Genomic DNA, 15,927 nt, shown 5'->3' with positions numbered 1-15,927 from the left:
AGGTGACCAAGAATTCAATGGTCACTCTGACCGAATTCCAGAGTTCCTCTGTGGATATGGGAGAACCTTCCAGAAGGACAACCATCTCTGCAGCACTCCACCAATCAGGCCTTAATGGTAGAGTTGCCAGACGGTAGTCACTCCTCAGTAAAAGGCACATGACAGCCCGCTTGGAGTTTGCCAAAAAGTCACCTAAAGGACTCTCAGACCATAACAAACAAGATTATCTGGTCTGATGAAACCTGGCACCATCCCTGTGGTGGCAGCATCATGCTGTGGGGATGTTTTTCAGCAGCAGCGACTGGGAGACTAGTCAGGATTGAGGGAAAGATTAACGGAGAGCTCCTTGATGAAAACCTGCTCCAGAGCGCTCAGGACCTCAGACTGGCGTCCTGAAAACAACCCTAAGCACACAGCCAAGACAACGTAGGCCTGGCTTCGGGTCGTTTCTGAATGTTCTTGAGTGGCCCAGCGAGAGCCCGGACTTGAACCCAGTCGAACATCTCTGGCGAGACCTGAAAATAGCTGTGCAGCGCCGCTCCCCATCCAACCTGACAGAGCTTGAGAGGATCTGCTGAGAATAATTCACGGAAATTCCCAAAATACAGGTGTGCCAAGCTTGTCGCGTCATACCCAAGAAGACTCAAGGCTGTAATAGCTGCCATAGGTGCAGCTAAAAACAACAAAGATTTTTTTATTTAACCTTTTATTTAACCAGGTAGGCTAGTTGAGAACAAGTTCTCATTTATAACTGCGACCTGGCGTAGTAGAGTAACGGGTCTGAATACTTATGTAAATGTAATATCGATTAAAAAATATATATATTTTTGTTATTATTATTTTTTAATAGTACATTTGCAAAAATGTATAAACCTGTTTTGCTTTTTCTTTATGGGGTATTGTGTGTAGATTGAAGGCTGTAACGTGACAAAATGTGGAAAAGGTCAAGGGGTCTGAATACTTTCCAAATGCACTGTATATGTAGCATTATAAAGAGACCATGAAAGTCAAATTGTAGAGAACTAGGGTTCCAAAATTCCCTGGATGTCCTGCTTTTTCACTCCTAATTCTGGAAATATTCTAGTAACCGGCATTTCTGGAAAACCTGGGAACCAGTATTCTACAACCCTCACCATCTGTTTTTCCATGTTATCATACTGTTTTCCGGTGCTTCTGTGCAGATACATTTTAGTCCTCTCTATTCCAGAGCAACTTACAGTAAGCAGTGACTGAATACATTTTCATACTTTTCTTCTTCTCCGTACTGGTCCCCCGTGGAATTGAACCCACAATCCTGGAGCTACACAGGACGTATACAGGCTCTGTCCCAAATGGCACCGCATTCTCTTGATAGTGCACTACTTTTGACTAAGGCCCATAGGTCTCTGGTTAAAGGCAGTGTACTATATAGGGCAAAGGTTGCCATTTGGGACACCCGCACATCAGTTCCTCTTAACCTTTTTAAGAGCCCTTAGAACCTCCTATAATGATATGTGGCCTGATTCACTCCATCTTTATCAAGCCAAATAAAGCTTGTGCTCCTCTTGTACAATTTAGTTGAAGTGCATCTGCTTTGACTGAGTTTGTCATGAAGTGCTGCTGAAATTAGTATCAGTCAAAAGTTTGGACACCTACTTTGATGAATCCCAAATCTAAAATATATTTTGATTTGTTTAACAGTTTTTTGGGGGGGATTACTACATGATTCCATATGTGTTATTTCATAGTTTTGATGTCTTCACTATTATTTTACAATGTAGAAAATAGTCACAATAAAGGTTTGTCCTGACTTTTGACTGGTACTGTAATGTAATATTGTTTGTAAAGCCTCTCAGCACTTAATGCGGTGCTCGTGTTGAGATGAAATGCTGCTTTTCAGACATGAAATGGGATTCCTAATGAATACATTTGTAAAAATAGGCCACTAAAGATAGACATTTATGGGCAATTCCACGGTAACCGAATGCTGCTGACACGTATATTATGCCAAACAAAAAAACAGTGATTGAAGTTAAACCATACAACTTTATGCACAAGTACGACTTTTAACAATTTCCTATGTTTTTGTTGTTGTTGACAAAATCACATTTACTTGAACAGTGCAGATGTGAAGTTTGTAAACGGTACAAACAGCATAACCACCACCTTGCCTTGACTCAAACGGCTGTGCAGTGTTCCAGTGTCCAGACGACTGCTTTCCATTGTAACAGTTAATATTCATCTGAGTAATGTTTGATTGACTGACCTTTGATGTCCCCTTGTTGGAGAAGTAGAGACCTGACCGTCTCAAAACAAAGTAGAACTTTTTTTCCCCTAAATCATAATACCCACAGAGCCAGGAGTCGTACTGTAACTCCCACCTTAAAGCTGTGTATTAATCTATCTCTAATTAAAGGGTTAATAATCAATCTGCACCGTTTTAGAGGTAGCAAAGCACATGCCCTGCTCTGACGCAGGCCTTATTGTACTGTATGTGGGCCCTGGGCACTAAACTAAGTTTATTACGGTTATGAATCTGATCAGCTATAACCACTTATGTACTGTATTGTGTATTGGTGTGTGTACTTTGTGTACTGTATGATCACGATTATATGTTTGAACATCTGATAACTTTATTCTAAACCTTAATGTTTGACTATATGGTATTGTGATGAGGAACTTTGTTTGATACTGTAGATACTGTAGATTTTACTATCTTTCTCATTTTCCTTTTTTTGTGTGTGTCTTTTGTGGTCTCTACGTTGACATTTCTTTCTCTTGTTTTGACTAGAAAGAACCATAGAAGACCATGAATCTGTGATGGAGGTGCTGTCCGGCTGGGGCATGGACACAGAGAGTCGCCTATATTTTCGGAAGAACTATGCCAAATATGAATTCTTCAATAAACCGCTGGTAAGACCAGGGTGTGATTTAGCAAAACAATTTTGAAGTAATTAGTACATTACACCTCCTGTTTTCTAAATGCACTCAGCTGAACCGGTAATGGATAGCGCATGTAAAGAGCCTGTGTGTGTGTTATGACTGATGTTGTTTTCATATTGATAGGATTTTTTCCCAGATCACATGGTGTCCTTATCAAGTGAAACCAATGGGATTATGAACCATTCTCAACTAATACAGGTATCTATTAAGCAACATTCTACTTGTTGCTTCACTTTAAAGTCTGTGTCCGGGAAACTGTCCCTCAGTGTTGCTGCTACACTATTGAAGGACTTTTTTTATTTCTGTCTGACAGACATTTCTCAACTCAAGCACTTGTCCAGAGATCCATGGGCACCTCCATGCCAAAGAACAAGGCAGGAAGTCTTGGAAAAAGTTCTACTTTGTCTTGAGACGGTCAGGTCTCTACTTCTCCAACAAGGGGACATCAAAGGTCAGTCAATAACATTTGTTCTAGAAGTGTGTAGTCTATAAATGTTTCAATGTTAAAGTAACTGTCGTCGTGTCTTTCCAGACTTCAATGAAACATGGCCTTTAATGAATTACAATATGAATTACAAAGATTTCCTTAAAAAAAAGGGTTTAAAAAGTAGTTTTTGCAACAACAACAAAAAGCAAGTAGGTTCAAGGAGAGAACTGTTGTTTTACCTGCTGCTGTATGGGTTCATGTGAGAAGCCTGTGTCAATTTGCCGGTGTGGTGTACAGTAGGGGAGTAGCTAGCTCTATTGTTCCCTGGCTGCTCTGTGGAACTGGTTGAGCTCGCTTTCCCTCAGGTCAGATGGCATGCCACTGCCAAGGACTGAGCCCTCAACACCCACAGATGACAGGTGAATCTTAGACCTGCACAGCACTTTGCCAAGCCAACCACTTCCCCCTCTCCCAACTACAGAAGAGCTGTTCTTTAGACTAGAAGCACAAAATGACCCGGGTTTGCAATCTCCAATATAGGCAATCCAATTAGTAACAGAAGTTGGATTTGATTTAATTCCTTTAGTTTGATATGTGATTTATGCTCAAGAGTATATTGGTTTTGGCTACAATTTTGGTTGGTGTCATACACATTGCCAGTCAGTCAACACATACACAGACAACTATACCTGCAGTCAAGTCCATAATTATTCGAACCTTGATAAAGATGGGCAAAACATACTCTATAATACAAATACTGAGCGAAATTGTATGCAAAAGCATTTTGGGTTGAAATTCTATATTTATTTATATATTTATTTAGTTATTTATATATATTTATAAAGAAATATAGAATTTCAACCCAAAAAAACATTTTCACTTCCCTGTTGCACAGTGTCAAGCACAGGTACAGTCAGGTCCATAACTATTGGCAACCTTGATAAAGATTAGCAAAAAAGACTGTATAAAATAAATAATATATATATATTTGCTCAGAAATAGATTATTATTTATTTTATACAGTCTTTTTTGCTAATCTTTATCAAGGTTGCCAATAGTTATGGACCTGACTGTACCTGTGCTTGACACTGTGCAACAGGGAAGTGAAAATGTTGTGTCGCAGTCACATTAGTTTCAACAATGGTTTGCTTTGTGCTCCTTTCCTTTGGCTCACTGACAGTATGCTTACAGTATTAATAAAGCTACTATCACTTTGTCACATATTTGGTCCCATCTTTAACACCTAATATGCATACCAGCCACACCTACAGTGTAATGGATAGGGCAATACTATTTGTTGAAGTGTGCCAACCTTGTCCCACCTCTCAGCTCGAAGGAGTCTGCAGCTAAAACAACGATCACTTTTAGTCTGTGATCATCATGGACCAGGGCACTTGCTTAGCATCTGTCCTCAACACTGGCCACCCCTGCATTGTTCACATTTCTACCCCGATCCCTCACATAGTTGGATTTGTAATGGGACTTGAGGCTACTCTACAGTGGAATGCAAGAAGAAGCCCTGGTTGCAATGGGGGGTGTGATGTGACATGAACACAATAATGAACACTGAAAGGCATGTGGAGATTTGAGCCGTTTCTTGTTCTCTCTTCACAGGAACCGAGGCATCTTCAGTTTATTGCCGAGTTCAGTGACGGCGACGTCTACACGTTACTATCGGCGAAAAAGATACACGGAGCGCCGACGGACTATGGCTTCTGTGTCAAGGTGCTTCTGCATTTTCTATCTATAAACCTATACTTTGGTGTTTTACAATGTTAAGTTATTCAATGGAACTCTATTTATCCCATCAGGCGCAATTAAGGAAAGGAAAGTCATTTCCGAGTTCTGTTTGATAAACCCATGCTTTCTCTTCATGATGATCCTCCAGTCTACTAAGCATGGCTCTCCCCGAGACCTCAAGCTGTTGTGTGCAGATGATGAGCAGACCAGAACCTGCTGGGTCACTGCCATGCGCCTCTTTAAGGTACAGTCACCATGTTGCCCCCTTATCACATCCTCTGTCTGTGTGCGTCCCAAATGTACACCCTATTCCCTATATAGTGCACCACCGTTGACCAGGGGTCATAGTGGTGCACTATGTAGGGAACAGGGTGCGATTGGGGATGCAACCTCTGTCAAGTGTCTACAGATCTCCAAAGTCAGCACAACTCCAGTAGTGTGGTCTTTCCTGACCCCCAACTGACTACTTACTGTATGCTGTCCATCCATGCATCATGTCCGATCGGTGCCTACGGAACAACGTTCTCACCTACTGTTTTGTGTTGCAGTATGGGTTGCAGCTGTACCAAAACTTCATTCAACCACACCAGAAACAGAAAGCTTCACCTATGGTAAGTGGTGTGTAAATACCAATGTGCCGGTACACCGTTTAAAGCACATGACCGAGGACACACCCGTCTAGTATTCATACCGGAGTGATCTTCTAGAATAGTCTAAAATGAAAGTGTTTCCCCTTCAAATTCCAGTATTCTGTATGTGTAAACACATGTTCTATTTTGGGCACTGGAACATGTTCGAGGAGCCTGGCTCCTCTATAAATAACCCGAGATCAGCTGCTCTCAGACTTAACACCTCGTCACTTCTACTTTGCTGTCAGAGGAATGCACAGAGTGTCCAGGCATGGGTCTGGGACCCTGAGCTCAGCGCTGCAAAGGGAAGGGCTAAGATGCATCTCAAATGGCACCCGATTCTCTATGTACAGTAGTGCACTTGTGGTCAAAAGTAGTGCACTATAATTGGGGAAAGGGTGCCATTTGGGACGCACACCTAGACTAACCCAGCTTCTGGGAACATGCTTGGGGAGTATATTTGGTTAGGGTACAGGATATACTGTAGAGGGGTCATGGCGCTGCTTAATCTCCTTTACCCTGCCGTACAGCCGCTACAGCCTAGAGCAGCCAAACTCAACTGGCGGCTCGCAGTCCGTCTCCGGACCCAGTGAAGGGTCAATACGGACCGGACAACGTCGCAATTTGTTATATAAAGTAAATCAATAATTTTTGAAAGCTTTTTTTTAAAATCTACCGGGCGTAACTCAGAATACTCTCTTTCTCTCAAAAACAACGCCCACCTCAAGTGCCCTGTCTAATCCAATCGTGTGCAATACAATAGGCCGCGTCTTACCCAATAACATCAATCCAAATATCCTTTGCGGAACCTTGGGACAAGCAGGCAGAAAGATTTTAAGGCTCAACTGTTAATATCATAGATGGGAGCTTAGTTACCAGTATCTTTGTTAATATGGCTTGTTTAAAAACAAAAAGCTGGCGCTGAAAACAATATAATCAAAGACAAGTGGACGGAACAGTATGTATTTATTCTCCCCGCAACTAGCACCAAACCAATGTGCTTGATATGCAGTGAGTCCGTAGCCCTCCTGAAAAGTGCCAATGTTAAGCGCCATTATGACACCAGGCACAGTCATTTAGATCAAACTTATCCTCTGAACACAGAGGTGAGAACAAATAAGATTAACCAACTAAAATTCCAATATGAGAGGTGCAACAAAGTCCTTGTCAATTCCCGGACAATTCCCGGTTTTGGGAAAACACAACAAAAACCATTGCAGACGCCGAGATGGTAAAATAATGCATGTGTGAAGTTGCTGACACCTTGCTCGAAGGTTAAAAAAAAAAAAAAAAAAAAAAAAAAGATGAGCTCAGAGAAAATATCAAACTGATCCCACTGTCAGATTCCACAGCAATGAGAACTGAAAAATTAGCAACAACTTGATGAGGCCATTCAGAATGCACCACGCATACCATTAGCTATGGATGAATCAACAGATGACACTGATAATGCCCAGCTTCTGGTGTTTGTCAGATTGTATAATTCCGTGGGGAGCTGTTGTGCTTAACAAATCTAGAAGCACACACACACTTACGGGGAGAGGATATCCCATGAGGTCATCAAAGGGATGCTGACAAAAAGCTGGAGAGATTTGAAGATCTGTAGTCTCCATCATCACAGATCCAGCCATGATAGGAAAAGGGAGGGGACTGGAGGACCAGCCTGACCTGACATCATACCACTGCATCATCCATCAATCTGTTCTGTGTGCCAGTCTGGGGAAAGAGTATTCTGAGGTCATGACTACGATGATGAAACTGATCTTTTTGAGGGCAACATCATCCCTACAACACTGCTTGCTACGAGGCATTCTGACAGAGGCCCATGTCAGTTTTGCTGACTTACGACTGCACAACAATGTCAGATGACTTAGCAAAGGCAGGGTTTTAGACGCTTTTGGGCCTTTCGGGAGGAAATCAAAGCTTTGTTATCAGAGCAAAAGAGTGACAAGGCAACTCAGTTTTTTGAGTTTTTGTAAGATAAGGCGAAGATGGGAACAGTTGCATTTTTGACAGACATTATATCACACCTTAATCAACTGAATGTTAAGCTGCAGGGATGGCACAACACAGTGTGTGATATGATAACAGCAGTCTGGGCTTTCCAGAACAAATTGGAGCTTTTCAAGAATGATCTCCAGGGAGAACTTGTCCACTTCCCCAATCTTCTGGTGCAAACGCAGGGAAATAAGGATGTTCCCTAACCATGTTGATTTCATCCAGAAGCTGATGGATAACTTCAAGGCTCGCTTTGATGACTTCACTGTTGGGAGAGAACTGCTGCTGCTCATTCAGAAACCCTTCTTGTCACAAATGTGACAAAGTTGTCAGAAAAAGCAAAACAGATCTTCAGATTGGTAGATGTTGCCTCACTGCAAATGGAGTTGATTGAGCTGCAAGAAAATGTGTCTTTGAAGGAGCAGACCTGGTGACTGTGACCCTGTTACTATCTGGGGAAAGATGGTGCCTGCAGCTGCTGTCCCTGTTCTCAAGAAACTGGCACTATACATCCTGACCATGTTTGGCTCCACATACAGCTGTGAATCAGCTTTCTCCACAATGAACTTTATTAAAAACAAATACTGCTCCAGATTCACCAATGAACAACGGCACCAGTGTCTCAAGAGTTGTTCTCACACCATTAGTGCCTAACTTCAAAACATTGTGAAGAGACCAAGTGTAATTTCTCTCATTGATGCAAGGGCAAGGCCCAGAGTGACTTCTACATGAATATTGCACGGCCCACAAGACATTATGTGCTTTTCAGATTATATTATTATTATATTATTATTATTCTTTTTGTTAAACTCTCCTTTGTTCTCCAGAAAACATGCGCTTCATTGTTTTTTTTATTCAAGGCCCATGTACAATGGTTCACAGTGCACTTTTTGCATAGACAATTATGCAACCACTTTTTGTTCTTCAGCAATGTTGCTGCAATGTTGCACAGGTTTAATGTATATCTTATATAACATGTTTCCTAAGTCGCAGACGACTATGTTTGTTACTGCGGCTGTACCACAGCGCCGATAAAGGACGATATTCATCCGGTCCTTTGCCACCTAGGACATTTGTGTCACTGGACCTTCTCAAATAGTAGTTGCGTACCCCTGGCCTAGAGCACAGCAAGCCACTAGCACGCCGCTAGACCTGCCAGACAAAGAATTCGATCTTAATGAAACCAAACTGAAAATTGAGACATATCAATGAAAGGAGCAATCTGTGTCCAGGAACGATGTCCAGGAACTCCAGAATTATATTTACATCGTCTGAATGGACCGGAGAAGAGTCTCTTAAGAAGGATGAAAATGTTTCTACCTTAAAGCAAACACTAGTCACTTTGTTACAACTAACCCACTGTTCCCCGGGCGCCGAAAATGTGGATGTCGATTATGGCAGCCCCCCCCCCCGCACCTCTTTGATTCAGACACATTTCAGTTGAATGCATTCAGTTGTACAACTGACTAGGTATCAATTTTTCCCTTTCCTGAGGTTAGGGAGTGATGGAGGCAAATCATGGCATTTTATTTTTTTTTTTTTTTTTTTTTTTTTTTTTTCCTAATGGCTTCTCACTCACAAATTGTTTTATTTTTTTAAATTTATATTTAAATAGGTAAGTCAGTTAAGAACAAATTCTTATTTACAATGACGGCCTATCAAAAGGCAAAAGGCCTCAAGCGGGGACGGGGGCCTGGGAATAAAATAAATAAATATAGGACAAAACACACATTACAACAAGAGAGACAACACTACATAAAGAGAGCAACAAAAAGCAACAACAACATAGCAATCCTAATCCTGATAAGAAATATTTTGCGTGTGATTATTTAGAACCAGTGACTATGAGAGTTTTAAGGGACTACCGTCAATGCTATGTGCTCGTGTGTCATTCTATTCACATCCACTCTAATCTCCAGTCACTTGAGCACATTCTGCTCGGAATCATCTAGAAATGATACTCAAGTCACACTTCTCAGACACTAGATGGCAGCACAATACCACACACAGAAAGCATGAATGTGCTTCTCCTATAACCTTTCACCGTCTGTACACGTATTTCAACATTTCAAACACTTGCACTGTATAATCGTAATAATATATACTACCTCAAACATATATTTCCAGAGAAGTATCTCCGAGAACTCCTTGGTGGCCATGGACTTCTCGGGACACAAGAGCCGGGTGATTGAGAACCCATCGGAGGCGCTGTCCGTAGCCGTGGAGGAGGGGCTCTCATGGAGGGTAGGCCATTTGGTTCTCTCTGACATAATTTCTCTCTACTCAGCATGACACACTAGTGACACACTGGTCCTGCAATAGTGCTTAAAGGATTATTTTACCATGACTGAATACCTGACAACAGATGCTTTGTCAACGCCCAAAATGTGTATAAGGTGTGAAATGATGATGCACCCATGTGAAAATAGTCCAAGCGTGTGATACTTGAACTCCTCCTCTCCATCCCTTCAGAGGAAAAGCTGCCACCGTCTGAGCTCCCATGGAAGCCCATCCACCTCTCAGAGTCCCATGTCAAACATAGGTTAGTAGAAGTTTTTATTTTATTTTTACCATGCAGGCAGCAACTCCCCGGAATGCAGTCACATTCCTCCTGACCACATACACTGGACTTAAAGGTGCTACATGTAGAATGTATCAACCATGTGGAAGCGAGGTGAATTGTAACAACACCTATGCTGTATTCCACACAACCCCCCCCCCGCATCCCATTTTCCTGTAACATGGTGAAGAGGTTAGTGCAGTCCAGAATCCTTGATGTCCCTATCCTAAAACCTAACCTTACCCCGTTGAAATTGAAATTTTAAATAATTTGGGTTAACGGATAGCATGGACCAAACGGCCGTAAAAACTGTTTTGTTTTTTAAAAGATATTTCACAGCCATTTAGGTACAATGATTCCCGACACTGTTCAGTGATTGTTTTCTCACATAAACTGAAATTCAGTGACGAGTATAGAATTTTAGCAACCACGAAATAACAGTGCGACATCTACACTGCTTTCCCCAGTCTGCTTTTGTTTAATGTGATCGAGGAGGAGATGACCATGCCGATGAGAGGGAGGGTGCCGTTTTCCCCAGAAGCCGGTCTGGCTTTTGTTGTCAAATAGAAAGACTGTATTTTAGAATATGATTTTGTATTGGCCCAAAATAATTTTGGGGTGAAAAAATATTGTGAAACACTATCATTCCACTATAACTGCAGATATATTATGAACATTTTCTGAAATTACAATGCAAAGATTCTACAAGTAGCTAATATAATGACTCAGCCACCAGTGTCTACTCCCTTCCGGCGTCAAATCAAATTTTATCTGTCACATGCGCCGAATACACCATACCGTGAAATGCTTACTTACAAGTCATTAACCAACAGTGCATAATTTTGGGGTGGGGGTCATATTCATGGGTGGTATTCATCCACTTTACAACGGAAACAAAAACGATAATTTCTTATTGGACAATTTTAGGACAGCCCCTCCCAGTTTCTGCACACTTAGAAAAAAGGGTTCTTCGGCTGTCCCCATTGGAGAACCATTTGTGATTCCATGTAGAATTGTTTGTGTAAAGGGTTCTACCTGGAACTACAAAGGGGTCTTCAAAGGTTTCTCTTATGGGGACAGCTGAAGAACCCTTTTAGGTTTTAGATAGCACCTTTTTTTTCTAAGAGTATGTTTTCCTCCATTTGGTTCCTAATGACATTCACCATGGTCGCCCTGTGTTTTGCAGCCCTCCATATGGCCCAGCCCTGGTTCCACAGCAAACTGTCCAGAGATGAGGCACATCGCTTAATCACTCAACAAGGTCTGATTGATGGGTGAGCAGCACCAGACACTTTTCTATGTGTTTTGTCGCAAAGAACCGTAAATATACTGAACAGAAAATATCAACGCAACATGCAACGATTTCAAAGGAAATCAGTCGATTTTAAATGAATTAGGCCCTAATCTCTGGATTTCATATGAGGGAATACAGATATGCATCTGTTGGCCACAGACACCTTTAAAAAATAAAGTAGCAGCGTTGATCAGAAAAACAGTGTCTGATGTGACCACCATTTGCCTCATCTCCTTCGCGTAGTATTGATCAGGCTGTTGATTGGCCTGTGGAATCTTGTCCCAGTCCTCTTCAGTGGCTGTGCGAAGTTGCTGGGTATTGGCGGGAACTGGAACACGCTGTCGTACATGTTTATCCAGAACATTCCAAACATGCTCATTGGGTGACATGTCTGAGTATGCAGGTCATGGATGAACTGGGACATTATCATGCTGACAAATGAGGTGATGGAGGCGGATGAATGGCACGACAATGGGCCTCAGGATCTCGTCACGGTATCTCTGTGCATTCAAATTGCCATCGATAAAATGTAATTGTGTTCGTTGTCCGTAGCTTATGCTTGCCCATACCTTAACCCAACCACCACCGCATCTCTGTTCACAAAGTTGACATGAGCAAACCATTTGCCCACACAACACCATACACATGGTCTGCGGTTATGAGGCCAGTTGGACGTACTGCCAAATTCAAATCAAATTTATTTATATAGCCCTTCATACATCAGCTGATATCTCAAAGTGCTGTACAGAAACCCAGCCTAAAACCCCAAACAGCAAGCAATGCAGGTGTAGAAGCAAATTCTCTAAAATGACGTTGAGGATGGCTTATGGTAGAGAAATGTACATTCCATTTTCTGGCAATCACTCTGGTGGACATTCCTTAAGTCAGCATGCCAATTGTACGCTCCCTCAACATGATACATCTGTGGCGTTGTGTGACAATACTGCGCATTTTAGTGGCCTTTTGTTGTCCCCAGTACAAGGTGCACCTGTGTAATGATGATGCTATTTAATCAGCTTCTCAATATACCACACCTGTCAGGCGGATGGATTGTCTTTGCAAAGGAGAAATGCTCACTAACTGGAATGTAAAAAATGTGTGCATAACGTTTTTGTGCGTATGGCACATTTCGGGGATCTCTATATTTCAGCTCATGAGACATGGGACCAACACTTCACATGTTTCATTTTATATTTTTGTTCAGTGTAGCTTTTGTATTTTTCTCCCTATACTTTTTTTCTTCTTCCAAACGGACAGAAATACCATTTAAAAAATTGTCCCAAGGTGTTCCTGAAGAAACTGAGATTTTTATTTTGTTTTCAGAGTATTTCTTCTAAGGGACAGCCAAAGCAACCCCAAGACATTTGTACTGTCACTGTGCCACACACAGAGAATCAAACACTTTCAGATCTTACCGGTGAGTATAACCCCTTGTTTTGGTATATGCACTTCTCTTGTGTTTTAGATGACATGCTCAAGCTTGTGTGTGTGTGTGTTAGGTGGATGACGAGGGCGATCTGTTCTACAGTCTGGACGACGCTCACACCCGCTTCACTGATCTGATCCAGCTAGTGGAGTTCTACCAGCTCAACCGGGGGGTGCTGCCCTGCAAACTCAAACACCACTGTGCCAGGATCACCCTTTGAGGGGCCAGGGGTCTCCCAGGGCCCAATGCATACAGAGGCACCTTAATCACAGCCAGGGCCTCTCCAGAGAACCAACCACCCATGCATCCCTCCCTCCCTATCGTGCCTTGGACAGGAGACACAGAGAACACGGCCAGACATAAGCCAGCTGAAACCACTGTTATAATCACCCACTAGAACCCATCCTCTTGGAGACAAACATGGTAATTGGTCTTTGTAATGACTTTGTTTTTCAATAGAAATATGAATTAGAGGTGTTAGGATGTGAAATAGATGAAGATTCTGTGTCACAACCCACTGGGCAAAACTAGTTTGAATCAACATTGTTTCCATGTCATTTCAACAACAACAACAAAAAAATCTGTGTGATGACGTCGAATCATTGTGGAATACTGATTGGATTTGCAAAAAGTCATCAACGTTAAGGAATTTCAGTTTTTTTTCACCCAACTTTATACCTAAATCCATTGTGAGTTTTTTTTATTCACATTAGTTGACAATTCAACCACATGTAAATCAAGATGGTAAAAATGACTTCAGTGGGAAGTGACCACAGGTGTTGAGAAATCTGGTGTTGGATAAAGTGCATCTACTGTAGACTTGATGTCACCGAGAGGGCTCTACTGCGAGCCCATTGGTTGATCCTGTATGTTAGCCCGGGTGTGGAGAAAATCACAAACACCGCAATGACTCATGTGGAGTCCAAACTTCAGTTAATGTACTGTATATAATGTGGAGCTGATCATGTTTGCATTGTGTATCGGCTTACTTGCTCGTTACAACTTTCTATGGGAATGAACATCTTCTACCGTAGCCAACTGTTGGATCCGTAGAGCAAAAGTGGATATTTGACTCAGTTCACACCATGTGAATAGAATGACCAGTGTGGTATAGCCATAATATTTGTGCATTATTGGCACAGTTAAGCTGAACCTGGTCATTTGTCAGTAGGAGGGGATCACTACTATCAGGTTGTAGGCAAGGCATGATGGGAAATGTAGTATGTAGACTACAGTGGTCCTCTGGCCTTGGTCATCTCCTGGGTAAACTAAGCTGTTGCTCGTTGTTTTTTTTCACATCTCAAGGAATTCAGGTATTTTTCTAAAACAAATTATGATTAAAAAATATATATTTTAGAGGTATGAGTAGCAGAGAATGCAAAGTGGTTGCATGTTGTTTAAGCTGGACTGTGAACGCTGTAAGGAGAGAGCATGCACAACAATGTGCTTCACTAGCCTGCACTGTACATTACTTTGAATTGTATTGATTGCATTTGAGTCAATACATGTAAAACTGCTCTCTGTTGTTATAGCAAGAGCCACAGAAGATATATTTGACTAAGGGCCGGATTCAATGCTTATTGCCGAAGTTCCACTTTGTTGCCCGGTTGACATTTAAAGGGAATGTTCCCGTTTTAGTGGAGACTTCATTCACGGCAAACACTGCATATGCTGGCTCAATCGGAAATTACCTTTACATTTCAAGCACACTGCAGAGCTGAACTTTGGCGCTACAGATTGAATCCAGACCTATTTTTTGATTTAAACCACAAAGTGTAAGATAGAAATACAGTATAATATTGTGATTTTATTGATCAAAATCTGAATTGTTGTACATTGACATTTAATGTTTTATAGTCTTTTTTTTTTGAAAGATTCAGGTAAACCATGTGCAGCACCGGGAATGGTTGAATATTGATGTAAACAACAAAGCGATGACATACATCATGTATTGTTTTGTTGCTTCGTTTTGGAAATGGTACTGTAATCATGCAGCAATTTGTACAGACATGTTTCACCAGTACGATATAACGAAACAAGATGTACTGTGCTTTGAAACAAGTTACATAACCAAGACATGTTAACAATGCGTTTCATACAACGTTTCTTTTAACATAGAGGGAGAACAGTGCATTTAAATAGTAATGCATGTCATGAACTGTCATGTTTTATAAAGGAAGCTAAATAAAGAAAGCAAACAAATGTCTGATTTCAGCTGTATAATTGTTACGTATTGAGAATTAGCCACAAGATAAACACAAATGTTTATATATACATTCATGAAAATATTGAATTTATATTGTTGTAGATGACATGCTAGTTGCACTGTAGTTGAAACACTGGTAACACTCATTTCTGATAATGGTGACCTAAAGAGACTGAGCGTGGTATTATCGTCGGTGCCAAGCGCGCCAGTTCCACAATCTCAAATGTCCTGTCTCCTGGGCTTTTCACTCATTTACCAAGAATAGTGCAACAAACAAAAAACATCCAGTCAGTGGCAGTCCTGTGGGCGAAATCCGCTTGTTGATGAGAGATCGTTCCAGCGAACAGGCGGGCCTCAAACAGGCAAATAACGGCGCAGAACGGCATCTCGTCCAGTGGGCACGTGATCACCATCGCTGGACAATTGAGGAGTGGAAAAACATTGCCTGGTCCGATTCCTGGTGCGTCATGCTGATTCCAGAGTCCGGATTTGTCGTAAACAACATGAGTTAATGGCCCAATCCTGCCTGCTGTCAACAGTACAGGCGGGTGGTGTAATGGTGTGGGGAATGTTTTCCTGGTACAGGTTTGGTCCCGTGACACCAATTTAGCCATTTTTTCCACGCCCCAAATAATTCAGGCTGTTCTGGAGACAAGAGCATATGGGTGTATAATTCATCAGAAAACTGGGAGAGCGAGAGAAAGACTACAAGTTCCTTAATGCTT

At 41.7% G+C, this 15,927-nt stretch overlaps 1 protein-coding gene across 13 annotated transcripts in view; it reads left to right on the top strand.

Moving 5' to 3' along the window:
* The window catches only part of LOC124043837 (growth factor receptor-bound protein 14-like), a 45,576-nt gene extending 30,378 nt beyond the window's left edge, over nt 1–15,198 (top strand). For all 13 annotated transcript variants that reach the window (XM_046362869.1, XM_046362867.1, XM_046362876.1 and 10 more), the window contains 11 exons: nt 2,771–2,892; nt 3,046–3,120; nt 3,236–3,373; nt 4,964–5,074; nt 5,238–5,333; nt 5,638–5,700; nt 9,844–9,960; nt 10,189–10,258; nt 11,463–11,550; nt 12,894–12,987; nt 13,070–15,198. In XM_046362869.1, the coding sequence (XP_046218825.1) occupies nt 2,771–2,892; nt 3,046–3,120; nt 3,236–3,373; nt 4,964–5,074; nt 5,238–5,333; nt 5,638–5,700; nt 9,844–9,960; nt 10,189–10,258; nt 11,463–11,550; nt 12,894–12,987; nt 13,070–13,216 (1,121 nt within the window). In that variant the 3' untranslated portion in view covers nt 13,217–15,198. The remainder of the gene's footprint in view (nt 1–2,770; nt 2,893–3,045; nt 3,121–3,235; nt 3,374–4,963; nt 5,075–5,237; nt 5,334–5,637; nt 5,701–9,843; nt 9,961–10,188; nt 10,259–11,462; nt 11,551–12,893; nt 12,988–13,069) is intronic.
* The last annotated feature ends 729 nt before the right edge of the window (nt 15,199–15,927 follow it).

The sequence above is a fragment of the Oncorhynchus gorbuscha genome, linkage group LG09 (genome assembly GCF_021184085.1).
Source record: "Oncorhynchus gorbuscha isolate QuinsamMale2020 ecotype Even-year linkage group LG09, OgorEven_v1.0, whole genome shotgun sequence".
NCBI lineage: Eukaryota > Metazoa > Chordata > Actinopteri > Salmoniformes > Salmonidae > Oncorhynchus > Oncorhynchus gorbuscha.
The sequence above is the reverse complement of the archived record's forward strand: the minus strand, read 5'-3'. Positions and strand labels throughout refer to the sequence as shown.